Source organism: Bufo gargarizans, chromosome 8 (genome assembly GCF_014858855.1).
Source record: "Bufo gargarizans isolate SCDJY-AF-19 chromosome 8, ASM1485885v1, whole genome shotgun sequence".
NCBI lineage: Eukaryota > Metazoa > Chordata > Amphibia > Anura > Bufonidae > Bufo > Bufo gargarizans.
This window is the reverse complement of record NC_058087.1, coordinates 151004406-151024949: the sequence shown is the minus strand read 5'-3', so window position 1 is coordinate 151024949 and position 20544 is coordinate 151004406. Positions and strand designations below refer to the sequence as shown.

The following is a 20544-nucleotide window of genomic DNA, read 5'->3' as shown; positions in this document are numbered from 1 at the left end:
GAGGGCTTCGTTTTTTTTCCGTTGGCACCACTGAGATACATAAGAATTTTTGATCACTTTTTATTCCACGTTTTTGATGCAGAATGATCAAAATAAATAAATTATTTCCAAATTTTTCCGTGAGGCCATTCAATTATGGTGATATCAAAATGACATATCTTTAAAAATAATAAAAAATCTATTAAACACCTTTTTGCGTCTCCGTATTCTGAGAGCCAGAACATTTTTACTTTCTCTTTGACACTCTTTTTACTGGTACCATGTTGTGTTACATAAGACTTCTTGATTGTTTTTTATTACATTTTAGGCAAAACAACAAAACCTTTTTTCAAATTGTATTAAATGACATGATACATTTATAGCACTGGTCATTACGGATGCTGCAATACCAAACTTGTATAGTTTTTTTTTTTTTGTCCCCATATTAAACGCTCTTTTATTGATAAAAAAAAAAAAAGATTTTTCAGTGTAACTGCCATTCATTTTTCTTCTAATATGTATGGACAGTGATAGGGAAAATTTCTCCAATACACTTTAAGCCTCATTCACACGTCCATGTTTCACGGACGTGTGCTGTACGTGTTCTCCACGGACAGCACACGCCCCCATTCATTTTAATGTGTGTATTCATACATCAGTGTTTTAAAGTGGTCCGTGGGTCCATCAAGTCCATTATAGTCTATGGGTCCGAGAAAACCATGGATGCAAAAAGGATGCCATCCGTGTTTCACGGATCATTAAGAAAAGATGCTTTGAACATTATTTTTCAGCTGTTCAGTGTCAGTGAAACACGGACAGCAAAAAACAGACACACGGACCCAACAGGGATCCTTCACGGACAGCTTCACGGATGCATCACTGACCACCTGCTCACGGATTTGGACACGGACGAGTGAATGAGGCTTTATTTAGAGAACTTGTACATTTATATGAGAAAATGTGCCCTGAAATGTCCCTTAGCAGCAGTCTCTAACGCTGGGTTCACACCTGAGCGTTTTACAGCGCGTTCCTACGCGCTGTAAAACGCACAACAGGCAAGAACCAATGATTCCCTATGGGAAGGGTTCACACCTGGGCGTTTTACAGCGCGTACGATCGCGCTGTAAAACGCCCGACGCTCAAACAAGTACAGGAGCTTTTTTTGGCGCGTTTGACGCGCATTTGGGCCATAGACTCTTTGGACAACACTGCTGTCAATCACCCAAACGCGCGTCAAACGCGCGTTCACTATTAAAAAAAAATGCGCATAAAACGCGTGACAAAAACGCGCATAGAAACGCGCGTTTGAGAAACGCCTAGGTGTGAACCCAGCGTAAAGGCTTCATGCACACGACCGTTCCTTTTTTTGCGGTCCGCAAACCGCGGATCCACAAAAAACGGAAGCCGCCCGCGTGCCTTCCGCAATTTGCGGAACAGAACAAGCGGCCCATTGTAGAAATGCCTATTCTTGTCCGCAAAACAGACGAGAATAGGACATGTTCTATTTTTTTTTTGCGGGGCCAAGGAACGGAGCAACGGATGCGGACAGCACACGGAGTGCTGTCCGCATCTTTTGCGGCCCCTTTGAAGGGAATGGGTCCGCATCCGAGCCGCAAAAACTGCGGCTCGGATGCGGACCTGAACAACGGTTGTGTGCATGAGGCTAAAGGCTCATGCACACAACTGTTGGATGTTTTACTGTCCATAAATTGCATATCCACAAAACACGGATACCGCCCGTGTGCATTCCACATTTTGCGGACAATCCGGCCTATAATAGAACAGTCCCATCCTTGTCTGTAATGCGGACAATAATAGGACATGTTCTATTTTTTGGCGGAATGGACATACGGACACGGAATGCACATTGAGTAATTTCCTTATTTTAAAAATGTTTTTGCAGCCCTATTGAAGTGAATGGTTCCGCAAAAAAATGGAACGGACACGGGAAAAAAATACGGTTGTGCGCATGAGTCCTAAATGAGCGTTGCTAAGGCATGTCTGTCTACACAGGATAGAGCAGCGCTCACTGTGAAGACCAATGGGGTTAATTATTTTTCCCTTCCTACTGGCTCCTATATACAGTGAGGAACAGAAGTATTTGAACACCCTGCGATTTTGCAAGTTCTCCCACTTAGAAATCATGGAGGGGTCTGAAATTCACATTGTAGGTGCATTCCCACTCTGAGACAGAACAAAAAAATCACATTGTATGATTTTTAAATAATTTATTTGTCTTGCACTGCAGAACATAAGTATTTCAACACCCGAGAAACAGCAAGAATTCTGTCTTTCAAATACCTGTTACTGTGCCTTTAAAAAGTCCACCTCTACTCTACTGATTAATCTAACTTAGTAGCACCTGTATGAGCTCTTTAAAGACACCTGTCCACCCCACAGTCAGTCAGACGCCAACTACTACCATGGGCAAGACCAAAGAGCTGTCAAAAGACACCAGACACAAAATTGTGGACCTCCACAAGGCTGGAAAGGGCTACGGGGCAATTGCCAAGCAGCTTGGTGAAAATAGATCATCTGTTGGAGCAATTGTTAGAAAATGGAAGAGGCTAAAGTCGACTGTCAGTCTCCCTCGGACTGGGGCTCCATGCAAGATCTCACCTTGTGGGGTATCACTGATGATAAGAAAGGTGAGGAATCAGCCCAGAACTACAAGGGAGGAGCTGGTCAATGACATGAAGAGAGCTGGGACCACAGTTTCAAAGGTCACTGTCGGTAGAACACTACGTCTTCATGGTTTCAAATCATGCATTGCACGGAAAGTTCCACTGCTCAAGTCATCACATGTCCAGGCCCGTCTGAAGTTTGCCAATGACCATCTGGATGATCCAGAGGAGGTATGGGAGAAAGTCATGTGGTCAGATGAGACCAAAGTAGAACGTTTTGGTCTAAACTTCACTCGTCGTGTTTGGAGGAAAAAGAAGGATGAGTTGCATCCCAAGAACACCATCCCTACTATGAAGCATGGGGGTGGTAACATCATGCTTTGGGGGTGCTTTTCTGCGAAGGGGACAGGACGACTGCACTCTATTAGGGAGAGGATAAATGGGGTCATTTATTGTGAGATTTTGAGCAACAACCTCCTTCCCTCAGTCAGAGCATCGAAGATTGGTCGTGGCTGGGTCTTCCAACATGACAACGACCTGGAGCACTCAGCCAGGATAACCAAGGAGTGGCTCCGTAAGAAGCATATCAAGGTTCTGGAATGGCCTAGCCAGCCTCCAGACCTAAATCCAATAGAACATCTTTGAAGGGAGCTGAAACTCTGCGTCGCTCAGCGACAGCCCCGAAACCTGACAGATCTAGAGGAGATCTGTGTGGATGAGTGGATACAGAAGGATTATTCACTGTCAGTTCTGGCCAGTTAGATTAATGAGTGGAGTAGAGGTGGACTTTTTAAAGGCACAGTAACAGGTCCTTGAAAGACAGAATTCTTGCTGTTTATCGGGTGTTCAAATACTTATGTTCAGCAGTGCAAAACAAATAAATTCTTTAAAAATCATACAATGTGATTTCCAGATTATTATTTTTTTATTCTGTCTCTCAGAGTGGGAATGCACCTACAATGTGAATTTCAGACCCCTCCATGATTTCTAAGTGGGAGAACTTGCAAAATCGCAGGGTCTTCAAATACTTCTGTTCCTCACAGTAGTTCTAGAAATGAACATCTGTACTATGCATATATATATATATATATAGAAAAAGAAAAACCACAGGCGGCACCACCTAGCGTACAAAGTGGGTGCAAGGTCCAAGCATGGCAGCAGGTGCTTACCCGATCATAGAGTTGAAAAAATTGGACTGCACTCCAAGCGTATCCTCAAACAATAGTGTTTATTCACCCATATGTGGCAAAGCGACGTTTCGGCTCCAACTGAGCCTTTCTCAAGCATGAGAAAGGCTCAGTTGGAGCCGAAACGTCGCTTTGCCACATATGGGTGAATAAACACTATTGTTTGAGGATACGCTTGGAGTGCAGTCCAATTTTTTCAACTCAACTATATATATATATATATATATATATATATATTTGTTCTGCCCTCCTGCTATATAGACACTGATCAGGGTGGCCAGAACTGACAGTGAATAATCCTTCTGTATCCACAATGAGTATCTAACCAGCCGTCAGGAGATACAGGGCACTGGCTATTGAGGAGGAGAGACATGGAGTAGCCGATTTATAGTATATGCTGTCCCTATATGTTGTAAATCAGCTACTCCCTGTATTGATCTCCTGTGTGTGTCTCATTTTTTAAGGTGCATGCCTCTTAATAAACTAGTTGCATCTCTGCCCCTCTGCCAGAAAATCAAATTTACTCCAGCTAGGGGCTGGTATAGACTTGAGCTAGAACTTATACAAATTTCTGGTGTAAATTATAGTAAATATGGCAAGATGCGGGAAGCCCCCACCGGCTTTTTGCAACACATTACGAAAGTGCTGAAAAAGTCACAGATTATGGCACAAATATGCCATGCGCCATAATTTACCACTTTTAGGTTTGATGCATATCCCCCAATATGTTCCTTTCACAAATCAAACTGATAACTAAGGCATATTGTATAATCATTAGGTTTATTCCAGGTAGATGAAATTGATACATACAAGAGCGTATTAAACGGTTAACATTTAAAAATACATTAAAACACTGCAAACAGGCCATCAACACTTTACATTTAACAATTTGGCAAAAACAGAACAGATACAAAGGCTCAATAGAAAAATGAATACAATGTTTGCTTTATATGTTACCCCGAATGATCTGAACGGATTTCCAGCTAAAAGATACTGTACTGGCCCATGACGCTGAAAGACCCCCATATATTCAACACTTGTTAAAGGGGTTGTCTCGTATGAGGCACTGGTGGCATATCACTCCCGTAGAAGTGAATGGAGGGTGACCACGCTTGTGCTCTGCACCCGCGTTTACTTTGGGGGGCCCCTTCTAGAGATCGGTGCAGGTCCCACATCCTTGCAATGAGCCACCAATGTTTCAGATGAGACAAGCCCTTTATAGTGCATCCATGATAAGCTTGTAGTGTCCCAGCTTACTTCACACTACCCTATATTAAGTGCAAATACTCGCCTTTATAAAACATGGCAGGCTTTACAAAGAGGGAACAAGTCTAAATGCAAAAACATCAACATCACTACAATATGTGACCGGCCATGAGAACTTCATGGAAGGATTTATCATGTGCTGTATTTTTTAAGTCAGTTTTCCTGAAGACGAGGAAAAGATTTATGAAACTGTCTAAGGCCCCAGGGCTGCAGTGCTCAGTGGCGCGCCATGGTTTCTTCAAACAGCTGATCGGAGGGGGTGCAGGACCGCCACCAATCTGATACTGATCACTGATCCTAGTAAACACTCGGACAACCTCTTTAAGTCACACCCCTTTCAAATTAAGCCATGCCCCTTGTCAAGACAGGTGCAAGAAGAGTCTAACACACATACAGTGGGTATAAAAAGTCTACACACCCCTGTTAAAATGTCAGGTTTCTGTGCTGTAAAAAAATGAGACAAAGATAAATCATTTCAGAACTTTTTCCACCTTTAATGTGACCTATAAACTGTACCACTCAATTGAAAAACAAACTGAAATCTTTTAGGTGGAAGGAAGAAGAAAAAAACCCTAAAATAATGTGGTTGCATAAGTGTGCACACCCTCTTATAACTGGGAATGTAGCTTTGTTCAGAATTAGGAGTCAGCATACACCTGCCATCATTTGAAGTGCCTCTGATTAACCCCAAATAAAGTTCAGCTGCTCTAGTTGGTCTTTCCTGAAATTGTCTTAGTCGCATCCCACAGCAAAAGCCACGGTCCACAGAGAGCTTCCAAAGCATCAGAGGGATCTCATTGTTAAAAGGTATCAGTCAGGAGAAGAGTACAAAAGAATTTCCAAGGCATTAGCTATACCATGGAACACAGTGAAGACAGTCATCATCAAGTGGAGAAAATATGGAACCACAGAGACATTACCAAGAACTAGACGTCCCTCCAAAACCGATGAAAAGACGAGAAGAAAACTGGTCTGGGAGGCTACCAAGAGGCCTACAGCAACATGAAAGGAGCTGCAGGAATATGTGGCAAGTACTGGCTGTGTGGTACATGTGACAACAATCTCCCGTATTCTTCATATGTCTGGGCTATGGGGTAGAGTGGCAAGACGAAAGCCTTTTCTTACGAAGAAAAACATCCAAGCCAGGCTACATTTTGCAAAAACACATCTGAAGTCTCCCAAAAGCATTTGGGAAAAGGTGTTATGGTCTGATGAAACCAAGGTTGAACTTTTTGGCCATAATTCCAAAAGATATGTTTGGTGCAAAAACAACACTGCACATCACCAAAAGAACACCATACCCACAGTGAAGCATGGTGGTGGCAGCATCATGCCAAGGGGCTGTTTGTCTTCAGCTGGAACTGGGGCCTTAGTTAAAGTATAACTGTCGTATTTTTTTTTGGGGGGAGTATTGGATTGTGGTGATTAATATCACCTTGGTGGCCCTATTTCAACTTTTCACTATGTATTCAATTACCCCTTAATTCCACATTTCTGTTCCCTGTACTGCCTACTTTTACCTGTGCTTAAAATAGGGTTGCTAGGCATGGTCCGTCTATCTGCGCAGAAGCAGTCTGCGTGCAGGGTGACATTACTGACATCCAGGGACTGTAAGTAAATGATTAAAGCCAGGTCCTCCCCAGCAGCTGATAACAGTGCCTGGGCTGTGTGCACTTCTCCCTGTCTCTGCGCTTGGCAGACGCTCCCTCACTCAGCAGAGATGGAGAATGCAGAGTTGGAGCAGCACAGACCAGGGAAGGGAGATCTGCCGTCTGCTCAGTGTATAAATGAAAGCAACATCTGGTAAGAGGACCCCTTTGTGCTGCAGGAGATTAACCCTTTAGGGGGAGGGCTCTGGTTACTGACACTTTTGGGGGGCTATTGTTACTGGCTAGTGCAGGCAGGCGGGATCAGCCTCAGGGTGAAGGCAGTGGCGGCCATCTTAACTGAATAGTGAAATTGCAGTTTTATGCAGACTGGTTGCTAAGGGCTGAATCTTATTAAATATGGGGTAAGTCAGTCTAATAGTAACGGATTCTGGAATATCATGTTATTAGTAACTACATATAGGAAAATTGAAATTAGGGTCTAAGTGTGACAGTTATCCTTTAAGCTAGAGGGAATTATGAACAGTTCCAAATACCAGTCAATATTGGCACAAAACCTTCAGGCTTCTGCTAGAAAGCTGAACATGAAGAGGAACATCATCTTCCAGCATGACAACAACCCAAAGCATACATCCAAATCAACAGGAATGGTTTCACCAGAAGAAGATTAAAGTTTTGGAGTGGCCCAGCCAGAGCCCAGACCTGAATCCGATTGAAAATCTGTGGGGTGATCTGAAGAGGGCTGTGCACAGGAGATGCCCTCGCAATCTGACAGATTTGGAGTGTTTTTGCAAAGAAGAGTGCGCAAATCTTGCCAAGTCAAAATGTGCCATGCTGATAGACTCATACCCAAAAAGACTGAGTGCTGTAATAAAATCAAAAGATGCTTCAACAAAGTATTAGTTTAAGGGTGTGCACACTATTATTTTATTTTTTCTTGACTCCACCTAAAAGATTTCAGTTTGTTTTCAATTGCGTTGTACAGTTTATAGGTCACATTAAAGGTGGAAAAAGTTCTGAAATGATTTATCTTTGTCTCATTTTTTTACATCACAGAAACCTGACATTTTAACAGGGGTGTGTAGACTTTTTATATCCACTGTAAATGTGGTTCAAAGCCCACATGCCAGTTTTTAGGTGCATTTAGCTTAGTAAATCTAAATGTGCATTCTATACGAATGTAAAGAATATCACAAAAAAAAAATATTCCTCATGTAAAAAGGCAGGAACCATAAGCGGAATGGTCAGTAAATAGGTAAGGCTATGTTTACTTTGCGTTTTTGTGCTCCATTTAATGTACAAGCTGGGAGAAGCCCCCAATATACATGTGACGGATGAGCTGCGGACCCGCAGCATTTTACAGTAGCAGCAAAGTGGTGGAGATGCTAGGAAATCTCATCCACCCACTGTGGAAAAAAAAATCCACTGTGTAAGTTTTGGCAAAATAGTAAATGAACTGAAAACAAACCAATAACTACAGAATGATTTCACGTTAAAAAGGCCACAAAACATGGTCAATCACTTATAAAATGAGCTGCTAATATTACCCCACGTCAAGGAAAAAGATTTTTCAGGTCAAATGTCCCACTGAAGATCACTACTGTGCGCCTCTGATATGGCTGGTAACTGGGAACAATAGATTGGGTTCCTCTGCACAGCATGGCTCCAGAGAAGGGGCTGCAGCGCTGAGTCAGTGGGGTCCCAGGGGTTAGATCATGAAGCGAGTGCCTATCCTAGTGATATACCATACCCTTATACAATGAGAATGCCCCTTTAAGTGCCCTATGGAACATTAGATTAAACATGACTGGGTTTCAGCTACAGTATATCAAGCTCAGCATATGGTATATTCCACTAAATAATCAAATACTTTACCAATATAATAATAATACAACATTAAAAAGGTTTTCAATCAATAGCTACCATTATTAAACTCAAATAAGTACGGGCTATGTTAGGAAGGTTGCTTAGCAGCCTGGCCTATGGGACTCTACACCTACGCGCTGCTAGCAATGTACTCACATGTTCTGTCCACATGGCCACGCATACTGATACTATACTGCTGCAGGAGCAGCAGGACTGGACACAAACCTTACCGACGATGCCACAAGGCTCCCCTTTGGAGGCTACAGCCTTTGGTTACCTTGGGGATAGCTATATTTAGGATAAAACAAAATTGGGAAAAGTTTTCATTTTATCTTATGAACCTGTTCCTATATTTTTCTTGCATCTATACAAATATATATTCCAATAACTGTGATGCTGAGGCTAATCAATAAAAGCGTTTTCAGAAATAATCAACCCTTCCCTGTGAGATCAGAGATTTAGTTTACTGTAGATCTATCATTAGAACAACTGATCAGTCTGCAATGCCCATTTATGAAGTAGGTATCAGTATCCTTTGCTCTCATTTTTTAACAATGAGATCCACATCCACAAAATGCTTTTCTGCCTCATATGACTCAGAACATCAAGAGGAGCAGGACCTGATGTTTCCTCAATATCGGGACCTTTTTTTTAAAAAAAAAAAACCTCCTACACCATTTTATCCTTGTGGTATTTCATAATCAGATACTTTACTTGAAATCTTTAATCAAAAAACTATATTTTCCAAAGTCATTATCATCAGGGTTAATGAGCTGATCCTTGCGTGCTTTCTCCAGTTTTTGGCGTAGAACCTCGCTCCTCGCTTTCCATTCCACAAGTTCAGCATTTCCATGAGCAAATGTGCACTGCTCATCATTCAGACATGAACCAGATAAGAACCTGATTTCAAGAAAGGTAGAAGCAAAAAGTTATATGAAACTTCCATTAAAAAAGCAGCATATATACTGCAAGACTACATGTACAAGTATATGACATGCCTATTGTCCACATGGATTTACTAAGGAAATTCTGTAGTGCACTGATGACATTAAAGCACGTCTCATCCATACACTGCAGAATTTGTCCATGCATAAATTGTAATGTGGGACAGATTTTAAAACCTGCAGCATGTCCATTGATTTCATTTATTCAATATTTGTAGATTTTGCTGCTGATCAGACGCCCAGTGGCAGCCGCGGTGACTTTCCAATGTCGAGAGGGACCAAGAAGTAGAAGCAGAGACTGGCAGGGAACCTGGTAAGGGAGTGGTGGGCGGCTGGTAAGGAGAGTATGACTTTTAAACTTTGCTGAACATTTTTAAAACAAATATAACCAGCGAAACAATCCCTTTAAGAAAAAGAGTCATACAGTTTAATTTCTACGAAATCAACCTAAAATGTAGTAGCTATGCAGTGCCAAATTCCATGTCAGCCAGCCACCCAAAGATGCCGCTGTACTATTTGTATTAAAGGCTATGGACATATTTGGAAACATTTCTGCATCCTATAGGTTTACACAGATTCTGCAGACTGTTCTTTCTGCTTCTCACTGAAACCCGTCAGAGAGCTGCTCTGATGGCTTGATCTGTGGCCCTTACCTCTTCACTTCTGACAATTCATAAACTCTAATTAAAAGGGACCATGTCACTTTGAATATGGTGTCTGAGCTAGAGTTGTTGCGATACAAATTTTTTTATTTGTTTTCGATACCATAAAAAAGTATTGCGATACTCGATACCACGGCAAAAAATAAACGAAAAAAGCCACGTGCATTCCGCATTTTAAAAAAATGGCAAATCGCGCAGTTTTATATATTTTTTTCTGTTCCGTTTGCCCGCTGTGCCCCATTACTGTCTCCTGCTCCATATGCTAATTACTATCGGAGCAATGGGGAGGAGACATCAGCTTGTCTCCTGGGCGTTCCTTCTCCCTGCGCTGCGATTGGACAGTGCTACAGCGCAGGGAGAAGGAACGCCCACTAGAGAAGCTGTTGTCTCCTCTCGATTGCGCCGATAGTAATTTGTATACAGAGCAGGAGACTGTAATGGGGCACAGCAGGCGAACGGAGCGGCGCCCAGGAATAATAGTAAGTGCTGGGACATCTCTGGGCGCCGCTCTGTGTAGCCTAATACTTAAAGTCTAGACCCAGGAAAAGTCCTATCATTGGTGGCGCAGTGCGCCCGCCCCTCCTCCGTCCCTCTCTTCTCATTGGTGGCAGCGGCAGCAACGGCACAGGGGGAGGGAGAGACTGCTTCCTTCTCCCCTGTGCTGCTGAGAGAACATGGGCGCGCGCTGACAGCAGCACGCTCATGTTCTGTGATACTAGACTGCGCAGCAGCGCACCCCAGTATCGAAAAAATAGAAATTTTTGTATCGTATCGATACCGTGGCAAAAGTATCAATTGGGTATCGAAATTTCGATACCCGCAACAACCCTAGTCTGAGCTGCACACAGCATGTTATAGAGCAGGAGGAGCTGTGCAGATCGATATGTTAATTTTTGGGAAAAGATTACAGTATAATTTGAATTTCATTCATATAAATTCCTGCGCTATCTGGGCTTCGAAGTCAAGGAGGCGGTCCTATCAGTGATTGACAGCCAGCTCTGTATGCACAATCATAGAGGGAAAGCTGTCAATCACTGATAGGACCGCCTCCTGGACTTCAAAGCCCAGAATGAGCAGGAATTGTAATTAATAAAATACAAGTTTTACTGAATCTTTTCCCATAAAACTATATACCAATATGCTCAGCTCCTCCTGCTCTTTAACATGTTGCCTGCAGATTGCACTGCATTTTCTTGGTGACCGGTTCCCTTTAAGCTGAACTCTTGTCAGGTTGATCATACAGTAAATTACTTTAAAAGGGGTTGCACAGGCAGTACACAGTGATGACCTTTCCTCAGGATAGGTCATCGATATCTGATCGGTGGGGGTCTGACACCTGGGACCCGATCAGATAATGATGACCTATCCTGAGGACACGTCATCAGTATAAAACCCCTGCACAGTCTCTTTAAATGGATAATTGTTACAGACTGATCTATATTTGGGTGGTAATATCTCTCCCTGGAGAGAGAGTTAATTAATCAGTGTGAGGAGACTTATAGGCCATACATGCTCCTCTGGAATTCTGGGAAGAAAGGGATGCAAATGAGCTCCTAACAAGCTCTGCCTCTGATGCCTCCATACGTAAGGCAGCTATCCTATAAGTCAACGTTCGACCCTTTAAATAGGCCTTGAGACATGACTCAGATGTTAAATAAGCCAGCAACTCATCTGACAAACAGTTGAAAATAATAAAGACTATTTGGAAAAATGCATTTTAGCTCAAAATAAGCACAGTGCAATAATACATTTTTTTCTCAAATGTGCAATAATAACAAAAAATGTCCTCAAAAGTGTCCATAGCCTTTAAGCAGTTCAGATGCAAACAGCATCTTCTGGTGTTTTTTGCAACAATGGCATTTCTTGAATCAATTCAATCTAAGGTTAGTCTCACATATGCGTTAAAACTATCTGGCAGGGGAACAGCCTGCCGGAGTTCACCGAATACAGCCTAGCCCGATACGGCTGTGCACTGCCAGACCTCATTAACAATAATGGGATACGCTGGGAATTCAGTTTCCAGCCTGAGCACTGGGCTTTGACTGGACAACAACTGGTGCATGTACCTGTTTTTGTACGGTCAGAACTCAGCCTGCATGCTGGAAAGCAGTCAGACCCCATTGACTACAATGAGATACGTTGGGGTCCCATTGTAGTCAGTGAGGTCTGGCAGCACATGGCAGTATCTGGCTAGGCCAGGTAAGGTTCCTCTGCCAGAACAGCCTGCTGGATAGCTTTACCACGTGTGTGAAACTAGCCTAAGTCAGGATTTACATGAAGCAGCAAGTATGCAAACTTACCTTTTACATATGCTAAAACAGCCAGTAGGGAAGCGGTGCTGCCAGATGTTCTGATCATCTTCAGAAAGGAAAACTTTCTCTTTGTGCTTTTCTGATGACATATGCATCTTCCACTGACGCTCACTATTGCAGTTTCTACCACAAAGCCAGCAATGAAAATCAACCTGCAGAAATCAGAGATTTACCACCATATCATTTTATAGGATGATTTCAAGATTTATATTGATGATCTATCCTCAGGATCAGAATAATACCTGATCTGTGGGGGTCTGACACCCGGCACCTCCGTCAATCAGCTGTTTGATAAGGAGGTGGTGCGCCATGCGAGCAATGCTTCCTGTTCATTACACTGCACTTCATCTAGGAAATGAGTGTAATGATGAGTGCTTATTCCGTTCACTTCAATGAAACTATGTCACCGCTCCACAGAAGAAGACGACGCGCAGTGTAATGAACAGAAAGCGGCGCTCGCATGGAGCACCACCTCCTTATCAAACAGTTAATCGGTGGAGCTGCCCGGTGTCAGACCCCCGCAGATCAGATATTGATGACCTATCCTGAGGATAGGTCATCAATATACTATAAACTGCCTGCACTGCCTGGTGCAGCTTAACTATTCAGAATTAGATGGAACAAGGTAAAAGCATCGTGGTAGGGCTCTTTTGCACATATTACAAGAACATTGTAAAGGGCTATTAAGAAGACATGGTCATCAGCCCTTCCCACAACATTAGTAAAGCCTCATTCACACTGTCCGTGCTCAAATCTGTGAGAAGGTGGTCAGTGATGCATCCATGAAGATGTCCATGAAGGACAGCGGGTCGGTGTTAGGTCTGTTTTTGCTGGCCGTGTCCCATACGTTTTTCACTGATACTGCAGAGCTGAACAATAATTTTCAAAGCATCTTTTCCTGATGATCCGTGAAACACGGATGCAACATGGATGGACAAAATAGAGAATGCATCCGTGCTAAAACCACGGACCGTGACTCGCGGGGGCGTGGCTAACTGCCGACATGGCCGGACGTGTCTGAGAGCAGCTCCGGCTCCAAAACTTCATCCTGAGCAATCCTGAGCTGGTAACAAGGATATTTTTACTCTGACCTGAGCCAAGGAACCCCCGGAGATCGTACGGACTGGCCATGGGTCCCAGCAAGGCACAACAAGCGGCGGACCGCTTGAAGGAATTTGCCCGCCAAGAGTCGCAGCATGGCGCCGCCGCTCCATCCTCTCCTCGCGCCCCGCTAACCAGGGGACAAGCTGGCCAGACCTCAGCGACCGAGACGGAGGGGGAACCCAAACTCACCCTGCAGACTTCTCACAGTCAGCTGATGGCAGCTATTATGGGATGCCAGTCGTCGCTCACAGGCAAGATAGAGGAGGTCAGAGTGGACATGGGCCTCCTGCGACATGATGTTCAGCAATTGAGGGAGCGGGTTCGGCTCACAGAGGAAAGGGTATCTGAGCTGGAGGACACGACCCGACCCTTGGCAGCTAGGATGTCTGCTGTGGAGGGAGCGGTCGACATGTGGCGTCAGAAATGTGACGATCTAGAAAACCGCTCTAGAAGAAATAACATACGCATATTGGGAATGCCTGAACGGTCTGAGGGTTCTGATCCTGCCTCGTTTATAGAGGGCTGGTTCAAGTCGACGTTCCCGGACGCATCATTCTCGGCGGCCTATGCAGTGGAGAGAGCCCACCGGGTTCCTGCTCGGATGCCTCCACCTGGGGCCCCTGCAAGACCACTCCTGGCCCGCATGCTTAACTGGCGGGATCGTGATCTCATCCTTTCAAAGGCAAGGATCAAGCAAACTATCACTTTCGGATCTGCGAACATATCCTTATACCCGGATTTCTCAGCAGAATTACAGAAGAAGAGGGCTACTTTTACATCTATAAAGAAACGTTTGCGGGATCTCGATCTGCAATATTCCATGGCCTATCCGGCCCGTTTGAGAATCCTAGATGGCGGGAAATCGCATTTCTTTAACAATCCTAGGGAGGCCGAGGACTGGCTCCTGGTGAGGCCCCGGAATGCGCACCAGAGATGAGGTGACACTTCAGTAGCAGTGATAATGTTTGTTTCCTGATCCAGGACGGGACTTGATCTCCATATGTTTCTTTTCGTTATGTGCCTTGGGGGTTCTATTGGACTATTATATGAACATTATATCTGTCGGCTAACGGGTGTGAGAGATCCGTGGGTATGACTAACATATGTCTCAGGTTATGTTTGCAATGCACTATGCGTATGACCATGCTTATAATTATTATTGGGAGCCAGCTCTCTCACCTGCACTTGTATATATCATCTCTACACTGTGCAGGTCCCCCACCACCATGGTCACAAGTGCTCCATGCTTTAAATCTGTTCAACACCAGGTTCGCTGGGATTTAATGTTTGAATTCAAGTTTAATTGTTTTTATGTCAATTGGTGCACCTTATATTACTATGATATACACTGCTGTGGTAGGTCTACTGCATGTGAACGTGGGTTTCCTGGCCTATTCTGCTCATTGATACCCATACAGAACATATGGCATCTGTGACGTGTATGTCCTGGAATGTGCGTGGTTTGGGAGGCCCTAGAAAGCGAATGGCGGTATTCGCACATGTCCGTACGTATGCTCCGCACATACTATGTCTCCAGGAGACCCATGTCACAGCCGAAACGGAGGGCAGATTGCATAAACCATGGGTGCAATGGGCTAGGAGTGCATATGGTACGTCATACTCTAGGGGTGTGTCCTTGCTGGTTCACCGATCGGTTAGGTGGGAGGTACACCGGGAGGTGATAGATCCTGAAGGCCAGTATGTATTTGTATTTGCACATTTGAATGGCGTGCCGTATGTTGTGCTAGGTGTATATATACCTCCTCCGGCTAGCCTCACTGTTCTACAGGCTGCGGCGGGTTTTGCAGCTCAATTTCCATTTGCCGGGGTATTGTGTATGGGGGACCTCAATTTGGTAGGAGATGAGACGTTAGATAGGTTTCAGGCCAATCCCCGTGCAGACGGTATACCTACGGGTGATTCGCGACTTAAACGCTTCATATCCGAATTAGGGTGGTTAGATGTGTGGAGGGAAGAAAACCCGTCTACTAGAGAGTTTTCCTGTTTCACGCCCTCCAAGGGGGCGCTGTCCCGCATAGATTATATGTTATGTGATGTGCAAGCTTATCTCACAATTTCTGATGCCAGGTACGTGCCTCAGGGACCGTCTGACCATGCGCCTATTGTGGGGGCGCTGCTCTCATCTGATGGGGGGTCACGCGGCCACAATCTTCGCATTCACCCGTTCTGGCTGTCCCTGATGGGCATAAATGACCGTATACCTGACCAGTTGAGAGTGTTCCTAGAACTTAACACAGAGGGAGATAGTGATGTTCTTATACTATGGGATACCCTGAAAGCTTTTTTGAGAGGTTGCATCAGATCATCAATATCTTATATCAAGAAGACCAGGAGGCTTAAGGAGGAGGAGTTAGGTACATTATGTAAAACAGCAGAAAATGCATATGGTTCTGATCCTTCTGAGGTGAATAGACTAGATTGGATGCAGAAAGGCAGGCAGTATATGATGTATTTGCAAGAAAAGAGCGAACGCAAGCTTTTCTTTCTTAAACAACAAGCTTTTGAGCAGGGTAGTAAGACAGGGAAGATTCTTGCACAGGTTGTTAGACGCAACAATATGGCTCCTCCGATTATTCGCATTCAGAATGAGGATGGAACCGTAGCGGAGGATCCTAGTGGCATATTAGTCAGATTTCAGGAATTCTATAGTGAACTATACTCCTCAAGGCATCAGTATGCATTGTCTGATCTGCAAGTGTACTTGGGAGAGGTGGCTCATCCTCAATTGTCCTCATTGGACAGGGGGATTCTTGACGAGGAGATCAAGCTAGAGGAAGTGACTGCTGCGATTAAAGGCTTAAAAACTTAGGGAAGTCCCCCGGCCCAGATGGCATCCCCCTGGAGGTATATTCCAGATATGAGGATATTTTGGGACCGCAACTGTGCAAGATGTATGCGGCTTCACTGGACAGGGGTCAATTACCAGACACGCTATACGACGCCTCCATTGTAGTTCTCCTAAAACCAGATAAAAATCCCTTAGAATGTGGGTCTTACCGCCCGATATCGCTACTGAATCTAGATTACAAAATCTTGACTAAGATTTTTGCAAATAGATTGAATAGAGTGATTGCCTCAATTGTTCATGAGGATCAATCTGGATTTATACCGGGTCGTTCCACATCTAGCAATATCAGGCGAGCCCAGGTGGTGGCGCAGGTGGGGGGTTTGGATGGCAGACAGTGGGCCTTGGCATCTTTGGACACAGCTAAGGCATTTGATTCAATTGAGTGGGCGTTTCTATTGAAGGTCCTGGAATGTTTTGGCTTTGGTCCCTCCTTTATCAAGTGGATAAGGGTGCTTTATTACCGGCCTACCGCTAATATCATGGTCAATGGTTCCCTATCCTCTACCTTTCCCTTGAATAGGGGAACACGGCAGGGATGCCCCCTATCTCCGCTGCTCTTTGCAGTGGCAATAGAACACTTAGCCATTAGAATACGCCAAGACAGCATCTTCAAGGGGGTGTCAATAGGAGGCAGGGAGGATAGATTGGGGTTGTATGCAGACGATCTTATCCTGTTCATGGACTCAGTGGACTTGTCCTTACCTAGGGCAATTGATTTGATCAATAGATTTGGGGACTTTTCTGGCCTACGCATTAATTGGTCCAAATCGGCCTTCATGCCCTTATGGTCCCCGAGTTGGCCTCCTGTATATCACAATCTTGTGGTGGTGGAGCATTTTAAATATCTGGGTATCATTATCACTAAGGACCCTGCAATGTCACACCAACTTAATATTGTTCCTATTGAGCCTTATGCTACGGACAAATTTAGGTCCTGGACCATGTTGCCTTTATCTATAATGGGCAGATTAAATCTTGTCAAGATGATTCTCTTACCCAAAGCATTATATCTATTAGGCCATGCGTGCACCCCAGTCCCGAGGAGCTTCTTTATTAGGCTACACTCTGCTATAGCAAGATTTGTGTGGGGGAAGGAGAGAAGGAAGCTGGCCCTTGATAACTTGCAGAGGGGTTGGCAACAGGGAGGAGCAGCTATGCCAGATTTTTTTCTTTATTTTTTGGCAGGTCAGCTCAAATTTTTGACCACTTGGGTTTCACAGACTCCTTTGCCAAACTCTGAATTTTTCCTGAAATGTCATTTGGGTCTGTCAACCTTGTGGCCAGTTCTGGAGAACCTACAATCAATAGAGGGCCGAATACTGCCCATACACAGGTTAGCTCATCAGGTTTGGGGGGCGGCGAAGCTTCAGCAATATCAGGACCTTCCTGAGGAGATAGTGCTATGGAATAATCCTATGTTTCCACATTTGCAGCACTGTGAAGGGAGAACTATTTGGGGAAACTATGGTGTGCTAACACTGGGGGATTTGTATGAGAAGGGCGTTCTATACTCATTTGCTCAGCTACAGGAGAAGTTTGGAGTTCTGCGGCCTCACTTCTATAGATATTTGCAGTTACGTCATGCTGTTCAGTCTCAATTTCATGGGAGTACAAAAAGTATCTCCAAATATCCATTAATAGGCATACTTAAGGCCCAAGGTCCTGGTGGGATGGTCTCGAAACTTTACACACACCTTCTGGATCTCAAAGTACGAGCCAAACCGTTGTTGGTGGAGGATAGGTGGAAGGAGAAGGTGTCACAGATCACTGACGAGGAATGGGCAGAAGCTCTGAGTGCGCCTTCCACTGTGTCGCCTTCCCTTAACAACAGGCTTATTCAGTTGTTAATTCTCCACAGGAGCTATCTGACGCCTACCAGGTTATACAGGATGGGTAGATTGGATCACACGAGATGCCACAGATGCGCTCAAGACAATGCGGATTTTTGGCATCTTATCTGGGACTGCCGTTACGTACAGCCGTTCTGGAAACAGGTGGTGGATACGTTATCTACCTTAATTGCGGAGGTGGTTCCATGCTGCCCTAAAATTTGCCTTTTGGGTGTGGTGGTGAGTGCTAATCGTTCCATGTATGTTTGTATCTTCTTAAGGGAGACCCTGTTCTTAGCCAGGAAGGCTATAGCTCTGAGGTGGATGGCGGATAGACCACCGACCATAGGCCAATGGAAAGCATTGGTTAACCAGATACTTCCCTTTGAGAAAATAATGTACAGTAATAGGAAATGTCCTCAGAAATTTGATAAGATTTGGGGTTCTTGGTGTTCATCATCAATTACTGCACTGCCATCCCATATGTTGTCGACGCAAAATGCATAGTACTTTCTATCTCTCATTCCACTATCTGTGTGGGGGAGGGAAGGGATTGTACTCCATTTGAGGGTGCCAGATGTTGTGCTCTTTATTTATCTTTGTAGTGCTTTCACAATTCCTGATTGGAGACTCACACCTTGACAAGATTGTACCAGGAGACTTTATTACGGTTTGTGTGTATACACGCATATGTAAAATGCTATTGTCACGTATGTATTGTACCAATTTTCATTTGTTATTCTCAATAAAACGAGTTAAAAAAAAAAAAAACACGGACCGTGCTCAAACACTGATGTGTGAATACAAACATTAAAATGAATGGGGGCTGTCGGTGGAGAACACAGCAATTCCCTTATATTTTAGTGTTAGCATCCGGTACTCAAATGCCCCCATCCATTCTCACAGGTCTGTACTGCTTTCCTTTCTTTAACTGTAGGACAGGACACCTTGCTATTAGTATGCTAACAAATGTATACAGATATCCAATAGAGACAAAAGGTCACTAATAGCAGAGACAAGAGGCGCAACATAGGGCGAGTGTTGGAAGCTCACCTTGTTTGGTTGTGCTGGAACAGGCACAACACTATTGTAGGCTTGTATGAATACCAATCCCAGTTGTCAGGTATGCTGCCGAGGTGGATCGCCTTGAGGCAGAGGTGCCCAATCTCCCAAAAGGACAGATACAGCTTCATATTCACCTTTTCCGGCACAAGGAACAGTCACAACAGGCATAGGAAGAGGCAGCTTCTCTTTTAGTGTTGCAACCCTAACCTGGTGAAGGGGTCCTGCTGATCCTTTTTTAAATTTATTTTATACTTAAGGCTACTTTCACACTAGCGTTCGGGGCTCCGCTTGTGAGTTCCGTTTGAAGGCTCTCACAAGCGGCCCCGAATGGATCTGTACGGCCCCAATGCATTCTGAGTGGATGCGGATCCGCTCAGAATGCATCAGTCTGGCACCGTTTCACCTTCGTTCCGCTCAGCAGGCGGACACCCGAACGCAGCTTGCAGCGGAGGCAAACGGATACGTCCAGACATACATTGTAAGTATGGACGGATCCGTTTGCCACCGCTGCAAGCTGCGTTCGGGTGTCCGCCTGCTGAGTGGAACGGAGGACAAACGGTGCCAGACTGAGGCATTCTGAGCGGATCCGCATCCACTCAGAATGCATTGGGGCCATACGGATGCGTTTGGGGCCGCTTGTGAGAGCCTTCAAACGGAACTCACAAGCGGAGCCCTGAACGCTAGTGTGAAAGTAGCCTTAAGTATAAAATAAAATTTAAAAAAGGATCAGCAGGACCCCTTCACCAGGTTAGGGTTGCAACACTACAAGAGAAGCTGCCTCTTCCTATGCCTGTTGTGACTGTTCCTTGTGCCGGAAAAGGTGAATCTTTCTGAAACAAATATATAGACATATGTCTAACTCTTCCTACTCTGAATAAGGGAATGCCAGACAAAAACTTACTGCGGTTTCTGCGTAGTCAGTAGGAAGGTGAATTAGTTTGTTCCCTTGACTTGAAATCTCATTCCCTTTTGCCGTCTTCTTGCTGTTCAACTTCTCATACAATTGTTCCATATCCTGAACTGACCAGAAAGTGACCGTATTACAATTCCATTCACACACATTAAACCATGACCTCAGACAAGGGACCAAGTAGATGACAGTTAGTGCACACAAAGACTAGAGGTTTACTGATCACAGTTACCACCTCTCATCCTCACTAATTAAAGTAAAAGCAGAGATTTGATTGGTGCCTTTAGGTAATACCTTCACTCGTCTACAAATGTTTTCAT

At 44.4% G+C, this 20544-nt stretch overlaps 1 protein-coding gene across 1 annotated transcript in view; it reads right to left on the bottom strand.

The window, feature by feature from the left end:
* Window positions 1-7761: 7761 nt before the first annotated feature.
* ZC3H7A (zinc finger CCCH-type containing 7A) overlaps window positions 7762-20544 on the bottom strand; it is a 115140-nt gene continuing 102357 nt past the window's right edge. The window contains exons 21-23 of the mRNA XM_044304174.1: window positions 20216-20334; window positions 12436-12599; window positions 7762-9429 (exon numbers count right to left, since the gene is read on the bottom strand). Of these exons, the coding sequence (XP_044160109.1) occupies window positions 9240-9429; window positions 12436-12599; window positions 20216-20334 (473 nt within the window). The 3' untranslated portion in view covers window positions 7762-9239. The remainder of the gene's footprint in view (window positions 9430-12435; window positions 12600-20215; window positions 20335-20544) is intronic.